The 23,890-nt window shown below is 42.8% G+C and overlaps 1 protein-coding gene and 1 long non-coding RNA gene across 8 annotated transcripts in view; one reads left to right on the forward strand and one right to left on the reverse strand.

The window, feature by feature from the left end:
* The window catches only part of Klf7 (Kruppel-like factor 7 (ubiquitous)), a 92,898-nt gene that overhangs the window by 48,504 nt on the left and 20,504 nt on the right, over nt 1–23,890 (reverse strand). For 4 of the 7 annotated variants that reach the window (XM_030243769.1, XM_030243770.1, XM_006496354.4 and 1 more), the window contains one exon: nt 756–1,383. In XM_030243769.1, the coding sequence (XP_030099629.1) occupies nt 756–1,383 (628 nt within the window). Of the gene's footprint in view, nt 1–752; nt 1,384–23,890 lie in introns of all 7 variants that reach the window. The other 3 variants (XM_006496353.3, XM_006496352.4, XM_006496351.3) reach the window with 1 other exon arrangement.
* Nucleotides 1,380–23,252, forward strand: Gm13748. The gene is made up of 3 exons (XR_003947836.1): nt 1,380–1,793; nt 3,652–3,695; nt 12,656–23,252. It is a non-coding gene; the product is annotated as a predicted gene 13748 (long non-coding RNA).

The raw sequence follows: 23,890 nt of genomic DNA on the forward strand, positions 1-23,890 counted from the left end.
CCCTCACTCCCAAATAGTCCCACTGCCCTAAAGACCAGTATGATTCTTTGGGATCAGCACAGAAATTCTGAGTGAAATATACAGTCCCCCAGTCACCCTTCCCCCCACCCCCCACATAGAGCAATATAATCACTTTAGCAACTTCTTCTCGGTAACAAGCTCATTAAAAAGCAATTCTGCCATCTCCCCATAAAGCACGCGCCAGAGAACAATGCAAAAGAGGAGATGCCAATTAATTATAGAATGATCACATCTAATGAACTCTGAAACCCTCCTGCTGTTGGTGACTTTGATAAAAAATCAGGGATGCCGGGGAAAAGATTGAACAGGGACACCCTGGCTACCTTGTTTAACTGTGAATGCTTTGAAATGTAGCCCTTCAGCTTGTACTGTTGATCAAACCTGTAGAGACACACTCACAAAACTATGGCAAATGCCAGTGTGGAGGGACTGGGGAATGCCACATAGGCCTGTGAGTCCTACCACTGCACCCCCCACCCCCTTCCCTTTCCATTAGACTGGTTCTCTGCTGGGGTTGGCTTTGCCTCTAAACTAGCTCTCTCCTCAGCCAGGCAATGACAAATCCATGTCCTGTGCTGGAACTTAGGGTCGGAAGTGAGTCACTCCACTTCCCTCCTGCCTCTCTGTACCCTCGAGTGAGCATGAAGATAACTTCTTATAAGAGAAGCCCATCCCGCCACAAAGGGAACACCCAAAAGAGGAAGAAACGACCTGCGGCCAACTTGTACCACTACCTGTGTGAGTCCTCTGGTGGGCCTTTAAGTGGGAGCTTTTTGTATAAACTTTCCGGCACCCGTTAAACTGACAGCGATGGACCCTCTTCTTGTTTTCAGGGCATGTGTCAGCCCCTCCCCCTCCTTGCTCACTGTCGCTCTGTCCACTCTTAACTGCTCCAGCTGGTGTCACGGCTGCCGCCGCCGCCACCCCTCCCACCTTCACCGAGCTGAGGGAAGCCTTCTTGGCCACCAGTTTCAACGTCACTGTGCCATCCACGGCTGAGAGAGTCTGTGAGGTTTTGACCAGATGGCGGCTGAGCTCAGGGGATGAGGGCGGCGTTAATGAGGTCACTGCGTTGAGCTGGGCCTGGTTGACGGCTGTGTAGCTGTCTAGAGAAGAGCTGGTTGGCTGGAGGCTGAGGCAGGTCTCAGATAGCAACTTGTCCCGAGAGAGCAAAATGTCCACTGCGGAGCTCTTCTCGCAGATGGTGGCTTCCACTGGGAGCAGCAAGGGGTCTAGGCGCCGGAAGCTCTCCTCAATGCATGGGGGAGGAGAAGCGTGGAGGAAGCAGTCCAAGTCCTCACCAAAGGTCTCCGAGATCCGCCGGGGTTCTGTCTGGAGGTAGCGTTCCAACTCAAGGCATGTCTGTGGAGGAAGGAAGGAGAGAAGTAACCATCTGAGGTAAAGGACACCAGGACACCATGCATGTATTGACAGGCAAACCAGGAAGACAGAGAAGATGTTCATGCCTAGTGTCTGAAATGATCTTCTTGTCTATGAACCTGATGCTTTGGTATTTACTCTTTGAGTATTTCTGAAGAGTTCAGCAAGGCCACATGGAATGACTTTAACCACTGTTGCAGAGAGAGACCCAGGGTCCCAGAACTACCTTACACTTTGCAAAATCCATAGAACCCCAACATCTAAATCCTGATCTCTTTCCACTCTTATCAGTCCAGCAGGTAAGAGACACTGCAAGCATTCCTAGGATTCCATGGAAGCAAGATGCAAATAGACTGCTCATGGCCCCATTTCAATCCTCAAAACAGACTTGGGTAAGTCACAAAACTAAGTCAACTTTACAAATTGATCTGCACAGAAAACCAGAGCTAAACAAAGAAGCAACTTGTGAAGCCATCATCCAAGAGCCAGCCCTGCCTTGGGTTGGGCCTGGATTCCATGACTACTACAAGAAATAGATATCATTCTACAGAATGTCTATTATAAAATCCTTGAGACTAAGACAAAACCCCTATTATCCATAGAGTACACCATAACAAATGCAGTTGCTCTCCACTGTGTGGCAAGAGGCATGGATCTCATCATGATTGCTTAGCACCTCTGACTATCCAGTCAAAGTAAGCTCAAAGACATCAATTAAGGCCTATCAAAGGTGCCGGGTGTGGCAGGGCAATGGTTTAATCCCAGTACTCAGAAGTCAGAGACAGGCAGATCTCTGAGTCTCTGGCCAGCCTGACCTAAGGAGTGAGTAAAAGAGCTATAAAAGATGTAAGATTATAAACCACAGCATAAACCTTTCACCTGGTAGATAGAGAGGAACCAAAAAAGCTTAGTTTTAGCAAAAAATCTTCGACCAAGTTGCTAAGTAAGTCCTTGCAAAATGGTAAGGACTTGGTCAAAAGTAAGTTTGTATTTCAAAGTTCTCTCTTTTGCTACTCCAGACAGACTCTTACATAAAATGGCATTGCTAACTTGCACAATCACCTCACTTCCACCCTCTTCTAAAGGCTTCAAAAAAGAAATGCTAATGGCAATTCAAAATATGACTAGTTCCAGATTTACTGCCTCCACGATGCTTCAAACCAGCCAGTGTGCTGGCTATAGGAAGTTATTCTGTTCAGAACATATTCTGATGATATAGCAAGTCATGTGGTGTCTGTCAAGGATTTTATTTTGGTAACACTTAAGCCAACCAGTTTTTAGTCAGACTTCAGGTAAGTCTTTGCATTTCTGAATAAGAACCAGAAATCATAACCAAAAAAATCAGCTTTGGGCTTCACTGATGATATGTAGCGGCATGAGCTAATGAATAGTTTCCATATTCACTCAACATTCACATTACAAGTATTCATACAACTACTATGCCTGAAGCAAGGCTCGGGAATTTATATGATAAAGATGTGACCATAGATGCATGCAATGCAGGCGCAGAGCAAGCAGTCAGACGCTGAAAGTGGCAAGAATTCACAAAGTGGGGTGTTAGCAAATGCACCCGTAAGTTGTTATGGGCTCAGTGAGTAAGGAACTCTCCACTGTCTAATGTGGAGGCGCTCACCACGAAAGGCTTATTTGAAAACTAAGTTCTGATGCTTTAGTTACCGACTAAATAAATTCCTGGCTTGGTTCTTCCAGGCACTTTATATTACAAACAAAATAACCCAATACCGCCACCTTCTTGGGTCTAGAATTTGTAATACCCTTTGCTGGAGCCCTTTCTGAATCCCACATCTGAACCTTTTGTTCTCCACCTAATTGCTGTGAATTTTATCACCTTCTTTTCACTGCGGAAACCCTCAGTCAGCACCCTAGTAGATTCACCTCTGTGATATAAAATTCTAATCTTGAAGCTATTAAGCCCACCCTGCCCCCTTAAACTGTTTCCCACTACATACAGTGCCTGGCACCCAACAGGTACTTAATGGTTATCAAGGATGTGATGACTGTGCACTACGGCCGTGGCCATTATATCTCCTCCACTTGTCAAAAGTCTGTTACCCCAGCAACTGCCCCACCCTCCAACCCCTAGTGAAGATTAGAAAAGCAAAACAAAAACCTGGACTATAACTGTAGAGTTAGTTCCCTTCCTCTTATGTATGTGTCATCAAAATCTATTTGCTTCTCTTAGCTCTCCAACACCCTCACTGTTTTTCTGTTATGCTTATTATTTTATAGCTGTTTCAGTAGAGGACTCCATCATTACTGGGAGCAAGTAAAAGGTATGTTAATGTCTAGATATTTGTAGATTTCTTTTTCTAGATATCTATTTCTGTTTCCTGGTTTTATTTCTTCATGATCAAATGACAGACTTTATGGGTATCAAGCCCTTTACATTTACGGAGGTTTCCATTACAGTGCAGAGTATGGCCCATCTTGCTGAGGCAGGCAGTTTTAGAAATGACTACTAAAACATGGCTTTGAATACACAATCAGAATCAAGAACACTTCTTGCCCTTTTGCCCAAAGAGCAGAACCAGAGTTTTGAGAGGCGGCCATGCTCCAGGTAGAAGCCAGCTGAGTCATGGGTTACTGGATGTCCTTGGGGCAGTTCTCTGTTTCCTGTGCAAGGATTAATGTGACACACCTTGTTGTCTGCAGATAGAGCTTTACTATACCCTGTCTACTTATACAGATTTCAATTCAAAGATGTGAAATAAATGGATTGGTATGAGGCTCAGATCCCTTCATATTGTACATTCTGAGAAGCTGGAATATTTTAAATACATTCAGACACTATTATAGAAGGATTTAAAAAATAGCTTTCTCAGTACACCAGGTTTTGCCTCCAAGGAGTCTCTGCGCTAGGAACAAGGAAACAACGAAGCTTCTAAAATCTGGGCTGCCTCAGAAAGGCTATAATTTGTAGGGTATCTTCCATGACTGTCAGTCAGGAGGTGCAGAAAACCCCATACAGTTACTATGAGGGACTTTTTTTTTTTGTCTTAAGAAAACTAGTCCCTGTAATCTCCATTAAAAATAAATAATAAGTAGCTTAGATAAATGGCATACTTTCAGCAGGAACTAGGATGAAGAGTTTAAAGAATTTCCTGTCAAGAATATAGAAACTAAAATGGTACAGGTAAAGAGAATGTTAGGATGAAATTATATCCAAGACCAAGAGTTCACTTGCAATATCATTTGTAAGTATCTGTAAGACTGCTTTAACCAATGCCTTCAATGTTTAATTTGAAACTGGTGCTACTAAGTGTTCATGGGTTTTAATATTATTAATTCTACACACCCATACAGGTGCATACAGAAAGAAGTATGTTTATAATTTGTCCAGGTATACATACAGGTATCACCTCACTGTCTTAATAAAAAAATTAAAGGTAAAGATACCCTACTAGCAATGGCACAGGAGCCTTGGTTCCTAAATATGATTATCCACCAAAGAGCAGCAGAATTCACTGGAAAACTACTTGTTCCATGGACTGGGGTAACACTGTAGCTAAGCCTAGAAGATCCTATGGACTCGGAAAATAAGGAAACGTAAGGGGTGGCTCAGAAAGGAAGAGGGTGCAGCAAAGACTCTGTGCTGTTAAAGAGGTCTTAGTGGACACATCTGGACAATGAGGGAAAATGTTGTTAATGATAATGAATTATAACCCATCAAATAAAACAAAACCCCGTGCTACCATAAATGAATGTTTAAATACAGGGAAAAGAACAGTTTTTCCTTGTATAAAATTATAATTTATGTGGAAAAAGGTTGATAATAACCTAAAAAATAATCATGAGACAAACAGCAATGCAATAATGATACAATTAAGACTCATCAATGGAAGCTCAAGTCAAGAGACAGACATGTAAGAACAAGACAAACACCCAACCAGACGTTAAATCCAAAGACAAAAATGGCAACGTCACAGTGGGGAAAGATAGTGGATAGCACCTGACCCACGTGATCATACTTAATATACCAGTGACAACATGCACCCTCTGTGTGATAGGTTCAAGTTCGAAGAGGTACTGCATTATAAGTGGCATTCCTGCCCAAGATGCACCAACGCAATCTAATCATGAGAAAACATCAGACAAGCCCAAATAGAATCCATTACCCAAAACAACTGGCCGTTTACAAATGTCAAGGTCATACACCATAAAGAGGGGCTAAAAAGCTGTCACAGACTAAAAGAGATGATGTGACATTTAAATACAATGGCTCTCAGACCAATAAAATATTGGTAAAAATAATGCAATTCAAATGAAGTATGTAAACAAGCTAGTGGTATTTTTCTCAATGATAATTTCCTGGTGATAATAGTAATACTATAGTCAGTTACAGGGAAAGGAAAAATGAAATAGAGCAAGCATCAGCAAGCTAGTAATGTCTCCAGGCTATAAATATGAATAGAGTTCACATGTTTCTCTCCATTCCAGTGACACTCCAGCCACCAAACTCCAAGTCTGGGTCAGCAGGTGTCAGTTTAATGACACAAATTATGCCGATCTGCTAACTCACTTTGCTGAGTGAGGCTTCTCCTGGCTGACCTAGCAACACAACTTAAGGCTTGATCCATTGTCTCAACCTGAGAATCTTCCCAAGTGCTAAATGACTCTCGGATATTTATGAGTCACAGATGAGCTCCGTGAAGACTGTGATATCCCAACTCTGAAACGCATGGCTTCCCTGCCTAGTCTCTTAGTAAATACCATCTGAAGCTGCCTGCAAAGCTATCACCCTAAAAGCTCCTCTAATAACTTGCTTCATGCTTTCACAGCCCCTTTGCTTGTTGAAACAAGCTTGTTAAAGGTAATAATCCAAGACCTGGCTTTAGCAAAAGAAAGAAAATGTGCTGGTGAACAGGCTCCATGGGTGAAGGTGCTGGCGGCCATTCCTGATGACCTGAGTTTAGAGTGTGATTCCTAACACACACACACACACACACACACACACACACACACACACACACACACACAAAATGATAAAACAGTATTTTAAAAAGACTTCAAACCTGTTACTGCCATACCCTCTACTTTTATGACAAATTCCAGAAACCAGAGTTGAAGGAGAACAGCAAAATTCCAGTCTTGTAGCAGATAAGCCCATCAAAATTCCCCTCCCACTGGCAGTAAGCAGTTACTGTCCTGGGTTCAAGAGAAATGTAAAATACTTGGCTATATGATGCCAAAATCACCAAATGGCTTTTGTTCGACCCATGCCTAGTGTATCATAAACTATCCCAGACCTACTAATGCAGAGGGCAAACTGTTACCATTTCCTCTCAAGACCTCCCTAAAGGGTTTCTCTCACTCATATTTCGTCTTGACTTTCCCCAGGTCCATAGACTTGAAGCAGTCTTTCACCTAACCTAACCCTGTACAGATCAGTCTTCACTCACATTTCAGTACGGAGTCGATCTCTCACAGGAAGGCTGGTCTACAAAACACGGTACTGAGAAAATGGCCTGATTGCCAAATGTTGAAAGACACTCTTCCCCAAGCCTGGGCAATGAAACATATCTGCTAAATGCATCTGAGTGCACATACACTGCAGGATGTCTGGATGCTTAAGATTATGATCTTAAAAGCACAAAGTGCAGACTCTAGCCTAGGCTCCTAGTGTCCCCACCCCCAAAACCTACTAGGGCATAAAAAGTTTTAATTTTTATTCTGGGTCTCAATTTGAAAATGAGATGAAGACATAGGTGAAATATTTTTGCTACAACTTAATAACTGTGGCATGACAAGTAAGTACACTAAAGTCTTTGGATCTATGTATTCAAGATGGCAATTTAAAAAAAAAAAAGAAAGAAAAAAAGAAAAGGAAAAGAAATTGCACTTTGCTAATGGTTATTTTTCTGGAATAATGCAAAGTCAAAGAAATAAAAGGCCAGCAGTCAATACGCAATTTGCTAATCAATCCATAGTCATTTGTGGTCCTTTTGCCAGTTTTCCTTCCTCACAATAATGCCACTTCCCTCACCTAAAAGGGTCAAGAGTTAAGCCTATATGGAGATAAGACAATTTTAAGAAAGACATATAGCTGCAGAAACATGGAGAAAGCCAGCCTCCCACTTTTTGAAACATGCAAAGTGGTGCTTCCTCTTCGATCAGACCTTGACCTGGTGTTGCTCTTAATGATGGTAATGAGTGATGACAATGCTCCTGGCAAGGAAGGGGTGAACTTTTGTTCCAAGCAAGAATGTTCACCCAGGTAATTACACACAGGTGAACTGCACTTGGCTGCCCAGGGGAACCTCTTCCTGCCAATTATTATATGCGGTTTTGCCACGTGCTATTAACCACAGCGCCAAGGTCCCTGAAGAGTCTCATAAAGAAAAAGAGGGGAGCAACCTTTTCTTTCTTTTGGGAGGACCCTAAAACTCACATTTTGCATGTGTGCTTTGAAATCTTCAGACACATCCCAGAATGGAAATTCTGCATGATACCAGACAAGCTACTGTACTGATAGGGAAGTCAGGTTCCTTTGCTGTAGACATCTTCTAAATTATTCTTTCCAGAGACTTTGTGGCTGTGCATATACTTAGACTTTTAATCAAAAAAGAATTCATCTAACTCCTAAAAATCAACAAAAAGATTCATCAAGGTTGATATGGGTGTGAACTTGATGGGTTTTCTCTCTTCAAAAGATAGGATCAAAGATGCTGACGTAGTTCCACTCTTTTGAAATTAGGTCAGAGTTGAAAGATGGGAAAGAACCAGTGAGATTTGCTACCTTTTTATCTCTGTGGCTGGCTGAGAAGAGCCAGCACTGACAAACCCAGTACGCCTGTGGAGACCCTCGATTTCCGAGCACCAGGACTCTGTGGCCTCAACATTTTAAAATGGGTTGAGGGAGAACACAGTCACACTGAACATCCTTCAGGGCAGAATGAGCAAATGAACCAGTGTACAATCCACCTCCTACATCTTAGGAAGTCAGTCCCAAGACAATTTTTACCATTTCTTGATTTTTATCACTAGCACATTAGCATTAGAAAGCTGGAAAGAAGTGGATTCTATCTAGAAGACTCGAGTGAGCAAGAATACAGCACAAGTAAAAATCTCTTACTTCGTGTTTTAACTACTAGGTTTAAAAAAGAAAACCCCACATCAGTAGCATACCCCATAGGTACAATAGTATTACACACTGCTGTCAGAGCTGCTGAACTCCACAAAACAACCAGGGTTCTAGAGCCAATGAAATTCCTCCTGACTCTTTCTCAGATCCACTGGTTGCCAGAGCTGAAACCAAATTAAACATTTCCCTCTAGCAATTTGTAAATTCTGAGAGACAATGCTGTGAAAATTAATTCTAAACAAACAAAAGTTAGGAAATTTATAGCAAAACCTCTTTAGTGCTTCTCCTCCCCAAATCATTTCCAACATACAAAGACAACATTAGTTTGGATATTTTTTCTTGAGGAAGCCAGGAAGGAAGGAGATGGGATTAAAGGCCCGGGAAGAGGACAGTGTCTTTGAAATTACTTCCCCTGGGATACACGATGTACAGCATCCTCAAATTCCCCTTTGATCTCCTGAGGGATTTTTAGTTTCAATGCATACATAACGTGAATCCTACAAACCACTCTGTTCCAAATTTGACACTGAAGTCACACAATCAGGGCAAAGCTGGGCAAAGCTGGGCAAAGCTGGGCCCTGGGTTCTAGGCTTCCCTCCTTCTCCAAATAGGAATGCCTTATCCTGGCTCTTACCATCAATTTTCAAGGTAACAGTGTCAACTGGATGCCACATGGACCAAGCACAGACAGACGGACAGACAAAACTCAGTTTTTCATTGTTTTTTTTGGGTGCTACCTCCCCAAACATATCAGTTTGAAGTCCACCGGTCTTCAGTTGGCCCTCAAGGAGGCTCCTCACTGTTCCTCAGCTACTAAGCTAATTAAATTCCAACTCTGGAGTAATTAAGATACTAGTGCACACGAACAGCTAGACATACAGATGATCCTTTGTCTCCTCTATCCATCTCTTCCAGCCAAGCCACCATTTAGGATCAAACAGGTGGAAATACTATTACTATTTGCTACTTAAGTACCCTAAAACCAAGTCTCAATAGATGTCCCAATTTTAGTCATTATTTCATTCTCATGAACATAATAAAATCCATGCCTTAAGAATCAAAGAAAATTACTCTCTATATACTGCTGTCAAGAGATAGATCTAAAAATTAAACAAGATGACTCCCTAAGGCAGTAGTTCTCAATGTTTCTAATTCTGTAACCCTTTAATACAGTTCCTCCAGTTGTGGTGGCCCTAACTATAGGATTATTTTGTTGCTTCTTCGTAACTGTAATTTTGCTACTGTTAGGGATTGTAATGTAAATATCTGATCTGCAAGATATCTGATATGCAACCCCACAGGGGTCTCAAGTTCACAATCCTAAAGGAAAAAATCCATTACAGTCAGTAACAACGCTAAGCAGTTCCTGTTTGGGAAGGCAGGCGTCTCACAGAGCCCACGGACCTGGGGAAAGACCTCTTTTCTGCAAGATGGTGTCCCAAGAACAACAATGAGCCCGACGGGTTTTAAGCTTCACCATTAATTTTCCATAAAGAGCAGTTTTCTTGACGAGCGCTTGTGTCAGGCAGGGCCTGATGCTTCAGAAACCTGTAATTATTCTTGGCTCCCCACCCCCCACAGCCTCTGCACCTGTGTCAGTTCAAGGCACCAGCTGGCCACGTCTTGCCTCCTGCCTCTTAAAAGCGGGGAGGGAGGGGGGGCAGCATTGAAAACCCAAACTCATGCTACTCACTTCCTCCAAAATGCAAAAACAAAACACAAATTTGAAACTCACCAATCTCATTCCTCTCCCCACCACCCAACATGCCTTGCCAAAAGAAACAAATAAACACTAATTGGCTAGAGAGCTCTCTCTCATTCAAACTAAAATTACTGAAAAACACAGTTAACGGGGAAAGGTCTGACAAGGGGTTATTAATCTGTTTTACAGCTCACTCGTACACACCCCACCCGTTCCTATTAACCCTGTACACACTCACACACCCTACACAAACTCCATGAGCCTCGGTACTCTCAGCAGTCAGGATGGGAACATGCCGAAACCATGACATCATCTCCCCTTCCTCTCCCAGGTTGCTGCTCAGCCTGACTGGCGCTTCTGGGATTCTTATTTATTTAGTAAAGTCATCTCACGGACTCCCTCCTAGAACACTGTTACAGACTTCTGAGTTGGGTTAATTAAATATGCCCTTCCTCTACTACACACACACACACACACACACACACACACACACACACACACACACACACACTTCTTTGACTCAGGGCATCACTGCACGCATGGACGGTGTTGTCCTCTCCCTCTCAACAGCATGAATTTCCGGAGAAGAAGAGGTTCAAAGCCCACTGGGGCCCTCAGTGGCAGATGCAATCTAGTTGCTGACAATCACAGAAGACACTCAAATACAGCTTCCAGGAACCTCGGGATCGGAACGTTACAGACAATGCAGGGTACAGGAAGAGTGTTGTACTTCCTCAGACCATGGAAAAATGGCAGCCAAGGGCACAATGAAAGCCAGCCCTGAACCGCTTTTCTTGTGCAACAGTTGTGATTTTGTGTAACTGTGTGCCGGTAAAATCAATTTCCTAAAATATTTAAAATGGCTGCATGATGGAGCAACCTCAACCTCTCTGAGCTCAGGATTCTCATCTAAGGGAAGGATGGGCTGAGCTTAGAGTGTATGCACAGTCTGTGGCACTCAGATGGCGTGAAATAGCAATGGGAAGATCAAAGGAAGACCCGACCATGGAGGGCAGGGTCAAAGCATGAGACGCCCAATGTCAATAGTGTGGTGAAGGGAAAGGGTTTGGAGGACCGGGACTGTATGAGACCTGCCTCTGAACAGGAACCCCAATGCCTCTGACACTCAGTGATCCTGGTTTAACAGAGGGCTACAATTTTGTATTTCTTGGCTCCTTGAGGCTATTGATTTCATCAATCTCTAAAATGAAAATTTAGCTAGAGTATGTGCATGACAAAGGCAACTGGACTCATTCCTGACTTGTGACCTGCCATATATTTTGCTTAATGAGTGAATGGGTGGGTGAATGAATGAACAGAGCAAGCAACTCTGATCAAATTGAAAACCCATCAGTGGTCACAATTCTGGAGACTGGAGCCCAGAACTATGATGAATTCAAAAATTTCTTCACTGAAAAACATAAGAGGCAGGCTGGTTGTCTGTGTTCAAATTTCTTACCAGGCTTTAACTGTAAGTACTTCAGAGCTTCAGGGGATAAGTTTACGTGTTTACAGTATAGAGCAAATCTCATACTCTAAGCTGAGAGGAAGGTTTATTTCATGGAGTAGAGGAAGTTTTGCTTCCTGGAGTGGAAGGAAAATCCATTTCTTTGACCCACAGAGGCCATCTCCCTTGGCCATCTCCTCTTTCTTTCTCTTGCTTCTAAAAAACACCAAGGATAGCAGAGTGGACAAATGGACACCATGCTCTTCTTGTCTCCCTCCCACCCCCCAGCCTCTGGATCTGGTCCATTATTTACTTCCTCTGCCTCTCTCCTCAGTGTTCCCCACACAGGGGTTCCCTTGCTTCTCTACAAAACCACATGTTCAACGGCTCCCATTCAAGCTTCTGCTGTAATTCACCAATGGCCTGCCATCCATCCCCTACTACTTTACTCAGGCCCCTGCTGACCTGTCTTTCTCTCTGTCTCTCTTTCATTCATTACATTCCTTAGGCAGACAACATTCTAAGACCAAGTACCTTTCCAAACCGTAGTACCTGTACCTGCCCTCCTACTCCCCAGTACATGGGCTCCTGGGTTACTGCACATCAGCACTGTTTAATCTTTGTTTCAGTTCACTGTTACCTACCCAGACAGCCCTTCTTTGGCTTGCCTGAACAAGCCAACCCAAAATACCCCCCATCCATCCATCTCCATACTACTTAATTTTACTTGCAATTCAGTGTTTACAAGGTCCCAGACTGATCTCAGCTCTCCGTTTTCATGTTGAACTGCCCATCTTTCCCTACAAAGAACAGTAGTTCAGAGAATAGACTGTGATGTACCAATTAGGCCCCAGCACGCAGCAAAATGCCTTTATGAACCTCCAAGATATTCTGGTTGAATGAACATATGAAACTTATGTTTCAACTTGAAATTTTAGGTAACCTGAGGTGATCTCTTGAGCCAAGAAATCCATCCTAAAATGCTGTCCTATTGCTTTGAAAGGTACCATCATTTCACCTAGAAGGCACCTGCCACAGATTCACACTGATCAAGCAGGAGGGAAACAGTCTCCTCTGAAGACAAAGACTTGGCTGCACGTTCTGGCTCACTCCAGACAGATGCAAACACCTGCCTGTTTCTTCTCTGCAGTCCGTATTGCATCATGAACTTCTAGTGCCACTCAGATGAACAAAAGCCACCCCTCTCAGCACCTGCATGATGGAAGCTTATTAACCGCTGTCCTGGGGGAACAGGGGAACAATAGAGAGGCTCAACATACTCTATAACATTTACTACCACTTCCGCCATCACTAATGGGATGTCAGTGACAAAGGCAACTCTGACCACTGAACGCCAAAGCATGAAGCACATAACAGTCTGTCCTCGAGGACTAGCAGCTATAGAACCATCAAACCTTAACTAAGAAGGCTTTCCATGGAAAAATCCATTCAAGCCTGGACGTGTCCAGGAACCACCATTTTCTGACATTCAGACTAATTTCATGGGTGAGGTCCTTCAAGACCCTTTTGTTGGCTCATTTGTCTATTTCTCCCACAATTTCCAAACATAGAAGCATTTCCTTCACCTCTATTCCCTTCAAGAATTTTACATAAAAAGATATCTCTACTGGGAGGTACTAGTTCTTTCAAGGCATTATTTTATGGGTACAGGCTCTCAAACACTGGAAATAAGCCAAAATTCAATTACCAGGGGATGGCGTTCAAACCAGCATGCGCTGAGGTGAAGATCTTGAAAAGTGTCTGTAAAGGATTTCCTTGAATGTGTGTTTTTTTGCACGGACACCACTGACAGCAAGTGTATATTCTTTTTAATGTACTCTAGATGTCTCTTCCTAAAGCTGTCATTGTCGTGAGTCAAAAACCTGTACCCTTTCAAAATTAAGTTAGGTACTAGGAATCTTTCATGGGCTGCCTGGGAACAGATCAAAGAGAAAAGAAGAGATGGTTTTCCACCGGGTAAGGAAAGATGAAATTGCGTGTGGCCCATTTCTGAACCACGTGTGAAGACGGTACAGGTTTCAAATTAACTATCCAACCCAACTTGACAGGAAGACTCAACTGCTGGGACCCTGAAGTTTGGATTCCTGTCACTCTGGCACCTCACTTAACCTTAGGTGGCTTGACTGATATCAGATGACATGCACTTTCAAGCACACCAGACTCTCATTGAAGAAGAGACACTAATTTGAATCATCACTGCCGTCCGTCCTCTCTTCCCCCTTTGTTCCTGTCTGAACCAATTTCCATAGAGTTTCAGAGACATCATCAGCCCATGCGAACGGGAACTCCCAAAGGAATGAGAACTGCATTAGCCGCGGAAGGGAAATCTAATTTCCAATCCAGTTGCTTTGTTGTTTCAACCTCCAAGGAAGGTTGCTACGTATGCACAACCCAAATTAAGTTTTAAAACATTACCATGATAAAAAATTAATAATAATAATAAAAAACTCTCAGGAGAGAAAAATGGCCCTTGGTACAAATCTCCTTATACAATGAAGGTTGGTGCCATGGGACTTTGTGGGTGGTCCGAACTTGAGGTTTCAATCATTTCGGCCAATAAAATAGTTAAGAACATGCAAAGCATTGCATGGGACACTTACCACTTATAGTGAATTAATTCTTAGTCAAAGGTGGTATTCATGTAAGAATTCTTAAATTACTTTGTTGACGTACCTCACAGAAACATATTATAATGGCCCAAATTACGGATTTCTCTATGGTATGGCAAGATAGGCCAATGTGATTTCCTAGTGCCCTACTTACTGGAATAAAGGCTTATGGCAAGACACCAGGGTGACTGCATCATTAATTAACCTGAACCACATACCGGAACATCACTGCTAATAAAACTCGCCTATAAAGAAAACATGTTTTCTCTACTGAGAATCCTGGAATGTGGGCCCCCGGCAGAGCCATTACTTTAATTAAAGGAAATTTTGATGTTTTGTATGAAATGTCTTATCATTGCGAGTTTGGTTAGATTTGGTTTGATCTTCAACGACTTACTACTCTTCCTTGCACGTGACTCATTTTCTTGAAAAGAAAAGACATCTGTACTCTCAGCGTTTGTTAATGTCTCTATGAATGGAAGGGTCACTATCTACAGAGTTTTTAAAAATATACTGTGAGCTGAATCCCAAGATTTGCTGATTCAGAAATCTATACAAACCTTCCATTTCTCTCTAAAAACACAAAACCAAAACCAAGCTGTCAGACAAGGACAAAGCCATAGCGAGAACGCAGGTGAGTGTAGGACTCTGCGCATTCAATCCACACAATGGGAATCACTTGACTTTAAAAGAGAGAGAGAGAGAGAGAGAGAGAGAATATATTAATGTTCTGAAAACCATCTAAAAATGCTTATTAGCATTTTTCACAATCTCCCACCTGGGAGTCCCCTTGTGAGGTCCTATAGGCTGTGAGGATTAAAATTCCAATTTATAGGGAATCTGACCTAGTAAGAAGATTGGTATTTCCACAATTACACAACTAAATCACCAGTGAAACCAGAAATAGAATCAAAAGGTTTCTGGAAAATAACAATTAGGTTCAACAATTCTGCCCCACCCTGGACGGCTGGCGAAGGATCTCAGTGAGGTCGAAAGCTTCAGAGCAGCATCCTCCCTCAGCAATGTCTGAGGAACGCGCATGTCAGATGAGGGAATGGGATCTTCTGAATCAAAACCAAACCAAACCAACCAAACAAAAACAACAGCAAAAAATAACTACAAAAACACAAAAATAGATGCCAAATGAGAAACTTGTGACTACACTTTTTTTCTTCTGATAACATTGGGATGGATGGGTGACCTTGGTTCAGAAAGTACCCCAGTCCTCCAGGGTCATTCCATACTTTGGTGAAACCATTGAGGGCAAATGGGATGTAGTCATTTTAACCTCTCGACTTCCAATGTGATCTGTTGAGATGTAAAGAAATGAAACTAGTGTAATTCTTTAATATGTGGCCAGAGAAAACTTATGCTGAAGGCTTCATTTTATTTATTTGATCAATGCCAAAAATATGAACAAACAGGTATAGTAAAGGAGAGTTTTGAGCCTATTATCCAACATTGTAAACATATCACCTGACCTAAATAAATATATATATTTTTTATTAAATAAACCTAATATTTCCCCCTCACATTGCCCTTCAAAATGGTGGTTCGTTCTCTCTCTCTGTCTTTTTTTTTTTTTTTTTTTTTTTACACATTTAGGTTTTTGGGTTGTGTGTGTGAGTGTGTGTGTACATGCCATGGCAGATGTGTGGAGGTCTAAAGACAACATATAGGAACTGGATCTACCTTTTCCCATGTGGGTCCTCAGGATTGAACTTGGGACATCATGCTTGGCTGCATGCCCCTTTACCCCTTGAGCCATCTCACTGACTCACTTGGTGCATTTTTACCAATCACTCATTCATTTTGTTCAAGCATCAAATAGAAAAGGCAGCTAGCAAAAAGAAACTCAGGAAAATGGCATTAAGAGGAGGGGGCTGGAAAGATGGCTCAGTGGTTAAGAGAGCTTGCTATTCTTCTTGAGAGTCTGAATTCTGTTCCCAACACTTACCTCGGGTGGCTCACAACTACCTGTAAGTCCAACTCCAGGGAATCAGATGCCCTTGACTCCTTGAGCATCTCACCACACACACACACACACACACACACAAAGAGGGAGGTGTGCTGGAGAGATGGCTCATCAGTTCATTGGTTAAGAGTACACACTCCTCTTTGAGAGAACACAAAGTTTACTGCCAGCCCCCATGTCATGCAACTCATAATTGATCCCCCTTGAGATTCAGGGGGGTCCAATGCCTCTGGTCTCTCAGGACACTTAATCTCAGGTGCACATGCAAACCCCTACATAGACACCCGTGGATATACTTAAACAAAATAATGAAAAATAAGACTTTAAAAATATATTTTTAAAAAAGCAGAGAAGGAGGAGAAATGGAAGGAGTGGAAAACAGAACGGCAAAGCCTCTTCCTTTGGAATGTGAAGATGCAGCAGACATTTGGCTTTGCTTCCTACCTGGAATGTAAACATTAATCTCAAAGCACTTGTCTGTAATCACCTGGTAGTAACAGACTAAATGAGAAAAGGGCACTGTAGATGAAGTTGAGTGTGGTTCAGATGTGGATGGTGGCAGAGCATCTTTGTTAGTACCTTTGGGGAAAAGGACAACCAGACTGTCCTAAATAGTAAAGGCTTTCAACTTTGGGATGTTTTTAAAGCATATTTTATCAAGAGCAATATGGGGCAAAGGATATATACCAAAGTCAAGAGAACTTTCGCCCAGATCCTTTTACTTAATTAACTGTGTGTGTCCTTCAGTGAGTCACCTTGACCTTCTTCAACTAAAGGTGTTAATAAAACAGACTAGCTGTACACAATCCTTTTCAATACCATAAAAATCCCCTGACTGTAAATATAATAAACTTACGGCCAAATCTTGCCTGTCTATAAGAAGCTAGGTACAAAGGAGATGTTATTTACCAGTCTGATCCCTCTACATACAAAAGCCCAAATCTCCAGGAATCTCAATCATAGACTTGAAACTACAGCATCTACCCCATCTCACAAAGTCCAACTGCTACCCTGTAGCAGATAGTATTATTTTGTACATAACTGCCTATAGGCATTAAGTCCTCTTCCTGATAAATCAATAGTTCTCAAATATAAACAAGGGACAAGGAAAATAAGATATATTAGTGAAAGGCATAAGGCAGCAGAAAGGAGCAGGAACTGTGGTAAACTGGATTGCATACACCATCTAAAAGAGAAAGAGACTGCATGGTTTCAGCTTGCTGGTATCATGTAGAAAATGAAGACCCAAGGTTGATCCCTGCCCACTTTTTAAAGAAGCTTTAAATTCAAGGTTATCTAAAAACTCCTGGATATCCAAATTATTAAAAATTAGAGTGTACCAGATAAGCTTATGTCCCATAGGAGGCAAACTACGGCTTCAGTTTGAAAAGAAAGGAGAAGAGGGCAAAAATACAGGTACCTCTGTACAGTTCTTTCCTGCTGTGGACTATGGCTCTTAGGTAGCTACCATCTAGGAAGACCCAAACCACTCTCCCCCATTTCCTGAGGAGATGCCCCTCTGCAGGAGAAACCCACTGGAAGGAGTACTGAGTGCACAGCACTGCATGCTGAGTTCTGTTGAATGTTCTTATTCCGAAACCCTGGCTGCAGTCTCTAGTCTTACTAAGCATCTCAGCATAGGGATACAAACTACAGAGACAGCATGGGAGTGGCAGGCGGAAGCAAGGACAACACCCAGCAACCCTGAAGTTTTAAATGTCTGTTGGGCTAAGCATGGTGTTGGGCACAATTAGTAGCTGTTCAGTAAAATAACATTTATATGAAAACATTTTTGTATTTAAAAAAGTCATTGGTGAACTAGATGATTATGTTTTAATATAATTTTTTGGTATTCTATATGCCTTTTATATTTATTTGTTTTTACAATTTCATATGTGTACACTTTGCATAGGGACAATTCAGACATCTCATCTCCCTAGTAGCCATGTCTACCCAGCCCCCTCCCCACAAATCTCTCCCACTTTCACATTCATATCTTTTTGTTTTGTTAACTACCAAGATTAACTAGGGCCAACTGTGTCTGGGGTTCGTAGGTACATCTCTCTTGGAGCCTGCTGAGCTCAGAAGAGGGTTCACAACTAAAGACATAATTCTCCTTCAACTGAATGAAAAATGTTAAAGAACATTAGTACAGCCACGTCTGTCTCTCATTGCATGTTCGTCTGTGAGGTGACCGAGACTCTCTGATAGTTAGGACTTTCTCATAGGATAATGACTTAGAATAAAGAAGGTTCTGGTAGGATGGTAGGCTGTCTATCTGAATTGTACATCATCAAGAGGCAGGGCCTATATCTTTCACTGCTCTGAAAGTAATTCAACACTCACTTTCTGAATTTCTACTTTTTATCAGGCATTGATGGAGACTTCAGGGGATCCTGGTCCCCCCTACAAGTTGCCCATAGTACATTATACTGGTGTTTCTAATCCAATAATGGCAGTCAATGGTCCTTTCTCCTGTTCCTGGATAGCCATTCAGGTCCAGTCAGGACATCTGGTTATGGAGCTCGGGCTGTGTTTGTGTTTAGAAATACAAACCATGGAAGGTGATCTGGCATCTGTGTAACTAGTAACTGGGATGGGTTCACTGCTGGGGCAACACAGAAAAGGAACTAATGTATGACACTGGAAGGACAAAAATCACATTTGGGGTAGACCCTGACAAATGAGAGAGCTTTGCAGAGTGGAGGACAGCACAATGAAATTCTCTAAGGATAAGCCACAGTGCAGGTGTGGAGGCATCAAGGCTACAATGTATACTTGGGAAAAGAGTCCTGATCTAGGGGGTTCTGATGCACATGATCAAGAATAGCAAGAAAAGTACCAGCAAGGCCCAGAAAAGGCCAGAGGCATTCAGCTGCAGATCACATGGCTAGTTTCTGCCATGTGATTTCTGCTGCACTGGGACACTCTTTGAAAGGCTCTAGCTGCTTTGAGATGTTCCTTGGCAGTTCAGGGAAGTGGGATTTCTGAAGCTACATGTTTTCAAAGTCTTCTCGGGCATTGCTTTTCCAGATTTATACTCCCAACATAAAGCACACTCACAACAAACACAAAATAGAATCAAAACAGAGTAAAAAAAAAAATCAACACAGATACAACCCCTACCCACAGACAACTTAAAAAAAAAAAATAAAGATCCTAAATTAAACACAGCCCTCAATGAACTAAGGAAGTCTCACCACCAAACAACTTGAGCTGCCACTCCCTTGTTCATTAGGTTTAAAATAAATACAGATTGTGTGTGTGTGTGTGTGTGTGTGTGTGTGTGTGTGTGTTGAAATTAGATCTTTGGAATAACTTGTCCCCTACACAAAAATTTTTCTTACAATGAGACACTTTCCTGCAAAACCCTCAAAAATGATTTGTCAAAGATCCAACCACAGGTTCATGGCCTAAGCGTGTTTTTCTCTTTTGCAAATCTTTCTGTGGATGTTTTTCTGGCTCTCTATGCAAAGAGGAAACCTCTCCCATTCCTGTAGGCTGCAGTTCCTGACCCTACTGTGGCAGCCAAGGGCACTCAAAGCTCCCAGGACCCATCACCAGATGCAGGGTGATAGTCTAGGTCCAGCGGAGGCACCTGGTTATGGAGCTGGGACTGTGCAACTGCTCAGGTTCAATGCTGGCCACCTAAGAAGGGCTCCAGCCAGGGCGCCCTCATTCACAACAGAGTGCTCAGGGATGCCTGACCTTTGAAACTCTAGCTCCAGCCTGCAGCTTCTGAGAGTTGCAAGCAGCTCCAGGCCCAGCCCCCACATGCTTTCCTGTGACTGCAGCCGGCAAAATCAATACAGCAGCATTATGGACTCTGCAATATCATGTGAGAGAGCTTCAATACTGCCTACATGGAGAGAAGTGGGGGACGGAGGGGGGTGGGGAGAGACTGGCAGATGTAAGAGAGGATGCTATCTACCCATCTTACACTGTCCATGCCAGGGAGGCCTCAGCCCTGAAGGGGCAACAGAGGAATCCAGTGCTCCCTCTAAAAGGAAAAATCTCCAGGTCCAAATGTTGTCACAGTGCACCAAGAAGAGCTGCACCAGGTAAAGTCGAGGCCAGCGAAGAGCTTCTTGAATGCCAAGGAGCTAAGGCAAAAGTTGGAAGTGCATCACACAAGCATGGTGTGCCTTCATCTGCAGCCATAAATGCCTAAAGCATCTCCTGTTACTAATTTTCCACTCAAATTTCTTGAGTCGCCTTCAAGCACCAAAAGGCACACGTTTTGTTTGTTTTGTTTTCACCAGGACAAAAAGCAGAGTATATATCATTCAATCTGCACCAAGATGCCATCTTTGACTCATTTCCACTTTGCCTAGGACCCTCACCCAGCAGACACCATTCCTGCCACTAGGTTTCATTACTCATCCCCAAAGCCCCCATCACAAGATCCGAATCACCATCAAAGCCCACAATGTCCAGTGAAATGAGACTCCTAGTTTCTGCCTTCACATGAAAGCACGGGTTGTCCCCAGACACCACACCTCAGTAGAGCTAGTGACAACTGTCACGAAAGGTAAACAAAGCAAGTTTTCAGATCCGTAGCACTCCCCATGTCCGAGTCACAGCTTCCTTCAACTTCTCGGATTCTGGCTTTTGTGTCTAAATGGAAGTGGAGGCATTCCCTACTCTAAACCAGACATTAGTTCAGCCCATTTGCTATTAAGGGAGCACCACTTTCCCCAGAAAGAACCAAGAGGAATCAGACTCCTGCAGCCTGTTTTACTTATCAACATTCACATCTGTCAACAGAGTACAATGGCATCTTGCTAATCAGGCCTCCAGCAGAACTTCAGGACTAGAACATTCGACACAATCTACACTCAGAAACAAACCACCACCATGATGGCCACGAGCCACCTGCTGCTTTTGTATCCGTGAGCTTTGTGGTGCTGCTTACCAACATATCATCAGGCTTTCCTCTTGTCTGACAGAATTTACTAAGTGACATAGAAACACCTATTAACTTTTTCCCCCATACTAGGGAAGGAAAAAAAAAAAACTTTAAACAACACATTGATCCAATGCTAATAACAACACACAATTCTAGAATCCGAGGCTCATTGTGGGAGGCTCATTTTTTTAGAACAACCCCTCTACACCAGACATTAAAATCTATTCTAACACTTTATCTAAAATAGAATGACATTTGTATGTAATCTGCAGGCCTCTTTAAATAATTTCTAGATTGTTCCTGAGACTCTTTACAGTGTATGAGCTTTGAAACTAGCCACTGGACCACACTGTTTAGGAAAGGCTATGGAAAAATTTTTAAAAAGTATGCACACATGCTCAGTTACAGACATTACTTTCTAAAAAGTTTTGACCTATAGTTTAAATAGATAAACAAAGCCACCATACTGAGAACATGGAGGGTGATAGCATCTTTGTTTAGCAACATGCAGAATATGGAGAAAGGGATTTTATACAACGTAAGGAGACTCAAAATAATGAAATGCAGATGTTCAAGAGTTCCAAGAATTATCAAATATTTGTTCCATTTTAGAGCCTTTCTGAGTAGTAACTATAAACTTCTTGGGAAAGTTCTGGGAGATCAGTTTTGGGAAGATGGGTAGGAAAGTTCCTTGGCTATGTCAGACATATCTGTGGACACCATCCACTCTTGGCAGTCCATTGCTTTCCTTCTGTCCCAAATGATACTCCACTCTTCCATAGTTATTTCCTTCTCTTCAGGTTCCACCTCTACACACTAAGCTATGCCATGGAGCAGGGACAATGCCCCTTTGGTTCACTATGGTATCCTCAACACATCACACAGAGTTTAGCCCTACCATGGAAGAAAGAGAAGGAAGCATCAAGGGAAGGAGGAATTAAGGAATGAAAGAAAACAAAACAAGGGAAACCCTGAGCTAGAGCTGCAGATGAGGCAGGCTCCCCTTCCTCGTCAAGCATCCGCTGGTTTACAGTGAATGTCAATGATCGTGTTCTCACCTGTTCACTCACTGTTGGTGGATGAGGGACTATGGGGGAAGATGTGAAGTGAAAAAGAACAGGCAGGTAGCAGGTGGGCAAGCCAGAGTGTGAAAGCCAGGGACTCTTGTGTTCTTGTTGCTCTACTTATACTACCCTCCCACTAAGGTTCCTGGCAAACACTCCTCTCATTTTCCCTCCGTTTTTTCTTTTAGGCAAAGTCATTCCCGAAATCATTCCCTTTAACTAGCTCCATTCTGCCACTCTCCCAAATACTAAGAGGAGAAACTCCGTTGAGCCCTACTCCAGAGCAAGGCCAATGTCTGCTGGCACTACTTTCTAGTTCCCTTCTCTCCTCCAATGATCCCTGTGTCCCTGCCACCTTCCCTTCACATCCTCTGGGAAGTTCTGCCTTATTTTAATCTCCATTTTCTTACGGGAGGTCCTAGGATTCCATGAGACCTTCACTGACAAGGAAATTCTTTCAAGGTACCCTGGAAACTCAGCTGGCCAGAATTCCTTTTACTCCCTTCACCTGCTGCTGCCCAAGAGACATGAAAAAAGGAAGAGGAAACAGCTCAGTGTATGGCTCACCTATCTTGTCCTAGCTGCCCCTACCTCTCCCTGGAGAGCTGTCTTTTCCTGAGTCTGCCCTATCACAAGCCAAGACTCAGTGATTCCACTGAACCCAGGCAGCACAGGAATGACAAATGATACACATCTGTCCGATGGTGGCTCAAGCAAGCCAGGGCAAGAAGTGGTTAGAGATATGGATGTGAGACTACTATATTGCTCCTTCTGGGTCTGTGTGCAGCCTGATCAATAACACAGCTGGCGCTTGACTTGCACCTGTCTAGCTCCTGGGTCTTCTCCGTGAAGGCTGCAGGAAGAAAGGTCCATCTATTGTCCTTGCTGAAAGAGTAGAAATTACTATTAAAGGGCTCTCTTAATGGTCCAGACTTCCTATGAACCTTGCTATCCTGTAAGCTAACACCTAAGACTTAACACACACACACACACACACACACACACACACACACACACACACACAGGAAAACATAGCTGGTTCATTACCATTATTACCTAGACTGCTCTTTAGAAACGTAAATGTAAGGACCTTTTCTGAGTTTCTCTTATAACTCTTCCCCTTTCCCCAAACTGTCAATAAATGTTTTCATATGGTTTTGATTGAAATTTTATGTATGTCGGCCCCCACAACAGATTATTCTTTAAATTACTTTTTCTTCTCTCATACATAGAAGGAAAAGTGACTGGCTTTTCATTTTAACAGCTGAAAGGGACAGAGGCTAGGGCAGAGCAGCCCCTCCCCCACCTCAGCTTCAGCCCTTATTTCTCATAACAGTGTGGTTTTTCTATGCATCCCTCCGGCCACGGCCACACCCACACCTCCTAAGAAATGTCTTAAAATAAAACAAGTCTTAGGATGAGTGTGTAGGCCCCATTGGAGGAAGCTGGGTAAAGGACACATAGGTCTCTTTGTACTCTTTTTGCAACTTCCCATGAGTCTGTAATTACTTCAAAATAAAAAGTTCTTCAAAAATGAAGCAAGCCCATGCTTTAAGGGCCAAGGCACAGTGGGGAGCCCCTAATGTAAGAGAAAGGGGACCTACTTAGGGAGAGCAAAGATTTACAAACATCACTACCTACCCCTGGCCTGGCTACTTCT

Source organism: Mus musculus, chromosome 1, assembly GCF_000001635.26.
Source record: "Mus musculus strain C57BL/6J chromosome 1, GRCm38.p6 C57BL/6J".
NCBI classification, from domain to species: Eukaryota; Metazoa; Chordata; class Mammalia; order Rodentia; family Muridae; genus Mus; species Mus musculus.